At 47.3% G+C, this 7587-nt stretch overlaps 1 protein-coding gene across 4 annotated transcripts; it reads left to right on the top strand.

Annotated features, from left to right (window-relative positions):
* The first annotated feature begins 428 nt into the window (after positions 1-428).
* On the top strand, positions 429-3917 carry LOC109739072 (uncharacterized). 4 transcript variants are annotated; one of them, XR_002226942.4, is made up of 4 exons: positions 433-2788; positions 2908-3252; positions 3338-3526; positions 3613-3917. XR_002226942.4 is itself a non-coding variant. In XM_020298154.4 (3 exons), exons 1-2 carry the CDS (start codon positions 643-645, stop codon positions 3228-3230), a joined length of 2469 nt encoding a protein of 822 aa, XP_020153743.1. In that variant the 5' UTR covers positions 429-642; the 3' UTR covers positions 3231-3246; positions 3338-3917. The 4 variants fall into 4 exon arrangements, 3 of the variants coding, with proteins under 3 accessions (XP_020153743.1, XP_020153744.1, XP_020153742.1); XM_020298154.4 differs by having other exon boundaries at positions 429-2788; positions 2908-3246; positions 3338-3917; XM_020298155.4 differs by having other exon boundaries at positions 430-2184; positions 2272-2788; positions 2908-3917.
* Positions 3918-7587: the final 3670 nt, after the last annotated feature.

Here is a 7587-nt window from a genome sequence, read left to right as displayed (position 1 = left end):
TTAAAAATTGATGAACTTTCGGAAATTTGTGAACTGTTTTTAAGATCGTAAATTTCAGATTCATGTGTTTTCAGTTTTGTGAACGAAAGGACGAACAGAAAAAAAACAACGAACGAAGGAAACGTGAGAGAGCGATCGAAGCGGAGAAAGGAAGAGAGCGTCCTAGCTGGGCCGGCCCATGCGAGGCTGCGCGCGAGCGCCCGCTAAGCGAACGGGCGCATAAGGTGCCGGAGAGGAGGTCTCACCTAAACCAAACGGACCCGAAGCAACTAGAACTGTGCAAGGGAGCCCGGGCTGGCGAGTGGCGACACATCATCTGTCCTGTCCACCAGCAAAGCAAGCCCCAGGACGCTTCTAAAAAAATATAAATTTTCTATCGAATGTACAAATGATTCCTCAGTAAAATATACGTAGATTTCTATATGATCCGGGGCTACAGGTCAAAAGAGTTTTTTTTTAGGATGTCAAAAGAGTATTCTAATAACTGCCAAAAATCCTGTAAAAAACATTTAAAACCTTTTTAGGCAAAAAAAAATTAAATTAAGAGGCCTTAATCAAGGGCGATACCGATATGGATGCGCACCTGCCCCTTCCTCAAAGCCCAGAACCCCAGACCGGACCACCAACCCCACCGCCACCGCCATGGCCGGCGGCGAGCAGCTCCTAGTCCAAGAGTCCGCTGTCCCAGTCATCTCCAGCGGCGCCGACTCGTCAACCCCGGCCGTTCGACTGGCCCACTTCCTCCACCCCCGCGCGGGCGCCGGCCAGCGCCCCCCTCTACCCCCTCCGCCCCGCAACGCCGGCCCTATTCTCACCGACGGGCTCCAGGTCGAGTTCAAGGGCTGGGCGGAAGCTCCAAATCTGTGGACGCGGTGGGTGGCCAAGCTCCGCCCGCGGTGCGAGCCCCTGTGGCGGAAGCTTGGGATCCAGGACGCCGTCCTCGCGACCACCTACCGGGTGCGGCGCGACGAGCGCGCGATGCTCCAGCTCGCCGCCATCTGGTCCGCCGAGACCAACACGTTCGTGTTCCCCTGGGGCGAGGCGACGGTGACGCTGGAGGACGTGGCCGTGCTCGGGGGGCTGCCCTTGCTCGGCAGGCCCGTGCGCGCGCCGCCGAAGGGCGCGCTTCGCGAGGATGTGGAGGCGCTCGAGGGCGTTCGCCGCGCGCTCTACCGGAGCGACAGCCAGAGACCGGACCACTCCGCGTGGGCGATGCCGTTCCTTGAGCCCCCGGCAGGAGAGGGGCCCGCCGCGGGCGACGGCGGCGCCACCGGGTTACTGGAGCACGGGGCGTTCCTGGCCATGTGGCTGTCGCTCTTCGTGCTGCCGGCGCCGCCGTTCGACGTGGTCCGGGCAGAGGTGCTCCCCGTCGCCGCCCGGCTGGCGCGCGGCGGCTGCGTGGCGCTCGGACCCGCCGCTCTCGCCAGCATCTACAGCGACCTCTCCGCGCTGAACCGCTACATCAATCTGGACAAGAGATACCAGCCGTTCGTGGGGTGGGCGCCGCTGCACATCCTCCAGCTCTGGGTCTTGGCCAGGTTCCCGGAGCTTCGCCCTGAAATGGCGACCACTCTCGACCCCGTCGCCCGTCACCAGCCTTGGGCCGCCCGGTGGCACCAAGTCCACAAGGTAATTGACCCCATAAATCTTCACAGAGTGTTCATGTTGCCAATGGAGTTTGAGTGGAGGCCCTATGGAAGCTTCACCTTTGCTCCGTCTCCCAAGAAGAGTTGCTCTTGGGTTCATGGCCGGGACATGGCAAGAAGTCTACAACTGCTATCCTTTGCACAGTGTCTGCGTGCTTGCGAGCTTGTAGGCATGCGCTGCATTGAGCAGTACAATCCTCATCGTGTTGCAAGGCAGCTTGGCTTCGATCAGGACGTGCCTGGGTCTGTTGCCCGTGTTAACTCAGACTGGAAGATTGCTTGGGGAACATACTTTATGGAGCCTAGCAATTTCGCCTTCATCGTTCCGCAGTATACGCTGGCTGTGACGTTTGAGTACACACGATGGTGGAGGCCGTACACTTCTGGGTGTGATACTGCCATTGATAACAACGTAAATCCGAAAGAATTTCCTGTTTTGGTTGGCCCAAGGGACAAAAACATGGAGGTGCTTCATGATGATAATTCGGGCAAGAAGCAGCATGTGCTCCCAGGGATGTCTCGGCCAGATACTTTTGAGGTATTTTTTTCGAGATTAAATACTTTCGAGGTTTCACAGACTGACATTCCTCTTGTTGAAAAACTCAATGGCCTGGACACCATTCAGGGTACCCTGGAACATCTTGTGGAAGTTGCCCGGTCAGCACAAATTGCGGATAATTCGACCCTGAGATGTGTAAGAAAGGGCACACAAACTAAAAATGTGAAACAAGCTTCACCTGCTGTCTTCGCTAAACAGAATAGCAGCTCAGAACATGGTGAAGTAGCTCCCCGTCACCTTGTCAAGCGAGCAGTAAGCACAACCAACAGAAAAGCTATTGGGGCAACTGTAGGTCATGTGCAGCCCAGTCTTGAAGACATCGTGGTGATGCTTGATGAAGAGTTCGACGAATCAGTGGGCAAGGAACATGAGGTAGGTGCAACTGTAGGTCGTGCGCAGCCAAGTCTTGAGGACCTCATTGTGATCAGTGATGAAGAGTTTGACGAATCAGTGGGCAAGGAACATGGGGTGGGTGCAATGCCGAGGGAAGGTAATGAAAAAGCTAATGAAGATGCATCAGCATCAAACCAACAATCAGATACCCTTATGGAAGACTGCACAGTGGTCAACAGGAAGAGCTCAGGTATGAGAATTCATGAAGTGGCAGTTCTATTTATCAATCCAGACAAAAGGCAAATTAAACATCAGAACAAACTAGTGCTAATGCAGCCTTCCTTTCTGTTATCTTAAATTTTTTTGTAGGAAATAATAAGATGTATTCTTGCAATCCAGTAGATGCAAATCCTGAACTGGTCAAGAGGGTTTCAACTAAAACACTTTACTACCTTAGACCAATTGGGCCCGTGAAAGATGCTCAGGAAAGAGATGCAACTGGAACGAATACGGATCAAGGAGCTTACCTACCAAGACGTGAAGTTGGGGCGAGGGAAATGATTGAGGAGGCTTCTGCTGCTCGAGAAGCTGAAAAGGTTGTGTTGCAAAAAGTAATTGATTCTCTGAAGGAAGAGATTGCAGCAGCACAGGCCCTTGGGGCCTTGAGGGATGGAAGCCCCTCAAAAACCTGAGGCGTGACTTTACTTGGTACAGGTTTGTTGCTAGACTTCGGTATCAGCTATAAGCTGATCTTCTTGGCCTTTAGATTAACTTTGGTTCCTTGGGCCCTTCATCGTAGTCTGTCCATGTGGTGAAACCGACATTTACGCGTCCGGGGAGAGGGGGAGGGAGGATGGATGAATGCTCCAAGGCTGGCAAAGGAGGAACATGACTATCTACGAGGCAACGCTTGCAGACATTAAGCATCGGTCGGCACCTCTTGATGTGTGCGGTCGTCTCGTGCGTTTAGCGCTGCCCACATGACACAGTGAAGTTCATATGATTCATGTGGTTGTGTCTCAGAACCGAATATACTCGCAGGCTACTGATACAAAGATGGTTTTCTTCCTGCAGCGACGGAAGGACCAATGACCAGATCCAGAGGTTGAAATTAGGGGATGCACAAAGGAGAGTTAATTCTGAGAGAAATTAACAGTAGTGGTAGATGATAATGTTATCTGTAGTTCTGTGATCTGCTTGATGGCTTTAATGAAAAGCTGGCCCTGTTTGGCTGTCTGCCTTTCATGCATGAGAAATCAAGTGCTCTATGCTGAGAATGAAACTGTCGACGGATATAAGAACAGCTTATGCCTAAAAACTGCAAGTTAGTAAGCTAGGCGCATGTGTTTTTGATATTATTATGATACTATGATTGCTTAGACCAGCTTACTAATAATTTACCTGATCGTTCTGTTGTATTTGTGAAATTCTCCTTTAGTCCATATTTATTACTAGTTTTGTTTTCAATTGTGAGTCTTTTTCCAAGCCTCTCTTGTAAAGCTGGGATCAGTGTGAAATGCTAATTCTCTCTTGAACTGATTGCACAAATTGATGATGCTCGTCCTCGCTGCCTTTATTATGATTTGTGACTAATGATGAAGCTCATGTATAACTGTAGCATGTGAGAAGTTGCTCTCTGAGCTTTTCTCAGATAGTGGCAACCTCTTTGTCTATTTTAACTAGCAGCATGATTTGGACTAGTGAAGGTCTAGGATCCTTATTTAATCTTGGCAAATTTTAAGCTTAGTTAGAAGTAGTCGAAAGTTGTTTCTATAACAACAGCATGCGTAAGAAGGGTTCTTAATCTTGATGTAACAATTTTTAGCCTATAATTTACTAAATGTTTAAAATTATGACATCTTGTCGAGGCTTTATCGTCTTGTATTATGTTGGAAGTCGAAACTGCAAACTGCCAAGTTCTATTTCCACTTTCCAGGTGAAATGTACTTTCTTCTTGTCCAAGTGTGCGCATGAGGATAATGCTGATTGTTGAAGAGGTCCACTGTGATGTTGTGACACAATGAACATGTTGAGTGTAAGCTATATGGATGAAGATGAATGTGAAAGCACCATTTTTGGATTAGATACAGTGTCTTTCTTGTAAATCCCACTTTGCAATTATATTTAGAACTCCCAAGTTTTTTTTATACTGCCAGCTAGTACTATTTTTCAGGCACTGTATACTTTCTTCTTCCACATGTGCATATTAAGATAGTGATGATCACTGAGGAGGTTGAGTAGAGGATAGCAAGGCAGCACAGATGGCAAGATGCACTATGATGTTGTGGCATGATGAACTTGTTGAGCATAACTATATGGATGAACATGAATGTTGGTACAGGTGTGAAATCACCGTTTTCGAATTAGATGCATTCTCCCTGCTGTAAATCCCACTTTGTAATTGTATTTCGAATCAACTAATCTTTTATGTGCAGAGTTTGCTGCATTGTGATTTCGTTTTTGAAGACCATCGCAAGAGGTTGTGATATATTATTATTTTAGAAGCTGGATATGAATTATGCTTTAGAAAAGCTAGATGCCCATGAGTTTTTTCGATCGTTGGAAGTTATATTAATAAATTTGTGTTCTCTTATAATTTGTCTTGAATGTCCGTCTCATTATTTATCTTGATACTTTCATTTCAACAACTTTAATATTTATTCTAGGGCACCTTGGAAGATCTTTTTCCCCGTGTAATACCCAGTCTAGGGCAGGTCTAACGGAAGTCCTGGTATATTTGGTGGCAACGTCGGGAGGTTTCAAAAGGAGAACATGTTGCATGTAATTTAAAAAAATATCCTACACTCACGCAAGATTTATCTAGGAGATACATAGCAACATGAGGGGGAAGGTTTCAAAAGGAGAACATGTTGCATGTAATTTAAAAAAAAAAAAAATCCTACGCTCATGCAAGATTTATCTAGGAGATACATAGCAACGTGAGGGGGAGAGTGTGTCCACGTACCCTCGTAGACCGAAAGCGGAAGCGTTTGACAACGCGGTTGATGTAGTCGAACTTCTTCTCGTTTCGACCGATCAAGCACCGAACGTATGGCACCTCCGAGTTCTGCACACGTTCAGCTCAATGACGTCCCTCGAACTCTTGATCCAGCAAAGTGTCGAGGGAGAGTTCCATCAGCACAATGGCGTGGTGACGGTGATGGTGAAGTGATCCACGCAGGGCTTCGCTTAAGCACTACGTGAATATGACCGGAGGCGTAAACTGTGGAGGGGGGCGCCGCACACGGCTAGGAATCAATGTTGTGTCTCCAAGGGGTGCCCTGCCCACGTATATAAAGGAGGGAGATGGAGGAGGCCGGCCCTAGGGGGCGCGCCATGAGGGGGGTCCTACTAGGACTCCCGGTCCTAGTAGGATTCGCCCCCCCTCTTATTCCTTCTCATGGAGGGGGAAAAGGGGGAAGGAGAGGGAGAGGGGGAAAGGAAAGGGGGGCCGCCCCCCTTCCCCTTTGTCCAATTCGGACAGCCCATGGGGGGGTGCCACCCCTTGTGGGCTCCCCTCTCTCTCCCCTATGGCCCATGTTGGCCCATTACTTCCCCGGGGGATTCCGGTAACCCCTCGGTACTCCAATAAATATCCGAAACGTCCCGAAACCATTCCAGTGTCCAAATACTATCGTCCAATATATCATTCTTTACCTATCGACTATTTCGAGACTCCTCGTCATGTCCGTGATCTCATCCGGGTCTCCGAACAATCTTCGGTCACCAAAACACATAACTCATAATACAAATCGTCATCGAACGTTAAGCATGCGGACCCTACGGGTTCGAGAACTATGTAGACATGACCGAGACATATCTCTGATCAATAACCAACAGCGGAACCTGGATGCTCATATTGGGTCCTACATATTCTATGAAGATCTTTATCGGTCAAACCGCAATAACAACATACGTCATTCCCTTTGTCATCGGTATGTTACTTGCCCGAGATTCGATCGTTGGTATCCTCATACCTAGTTCAATCTCATTACCGGCAAGTCTCTTTACTCGTTCTGTAATGCATCATCCCGTAACTAACTCATTAGTCACATTGCTTGCAAGGCTTATAGTGATGTGCATTACCGAGAGGGCCCAGAGATACCTCTCTGATACTCAGAGTGACAAATCCTAATCTCGATCTATGCCAACCCAACAAACACCTTCGGAGACACCTGTAGAGCATCTTTATAATCACTCAGTTACGTTGTGACATTTGATAGCACACAAGGTGTTCCTCCGGTATTCGGGAGTTGTATAATCTCATAGTCAGAGGAATATGTATAAGTCATGAAGAAAGCAATATCAATAAAACTTAACAATCATTATGCTAAGCTAACGGATGGGTCTTCTCCATCACATCCTCCTCCTAATGATGTGATCTCGTTCATCAAATGACAACACATGTCTATGGTCAGGAAACTTAACCATCTTTGATTAACGAGCTAGTCTAGTCGAGGCATACTAGGGATACTTTGTTTTGTCTATGTATTCACACATGTATCAAGTTTCCGGTTAATACAATTCTAGCATGAATAATAAGCATTTATCATGATATAAGGAAATATAAATAACAACTTTATTATTGCCTCTAGGGCATATTTCCTTCAGTCTCCCACTTGCACTAGAGTCAATAATATAGTTCACATCGCCATGTGATTTAACACCAATGGAAAACATCGCCATGTGATTAACACCCATAGTTCACATCGCCATGTGACCAACACCCAAAGGGTTTACTAGAGTCAATAATCTAGTTCACATCGCTATGTGATTAACACCCAAAGAGTACTAAGGTGTGATCATGTTTTGCTTGTGAGAGAAGTTTAGTCAACGGGTCTGCCATATTCAGAGCCGTATGTATTTTGCAAATTTTCAATGTCAACAATGCTCCGCATGGAGCTACTTGATACATCTCCAACGTATCTATAATTTTTGATTGTTCCATGCTATTATATTATCTCTTTTGGATGTTTAATGGACTTTACTAAGCACTTTTATATGATTTTTGGGACTAACCTATTAACCCAGAGCCCAGTGCCAGTTTCT

Source organism: Aegilops tauschii, chromosome 1 (assembly GCF_002575655.3).
Source record: "Aegilops tauschii subsp. strangulata cultivar AL8/78 chromosome 1, Aet v6.0, whole genome shotgun sequence".
Classification (NCBI taxonomy): Eukaryota; Viridiplantae; Streptophyta; class Magnoliopsida; order Poales; family Poaceae; genus Aegilops; species Aegilops tauschii.
This window is presented reverse-complemented; position numbering and strand designations above follow the sequence as displayed.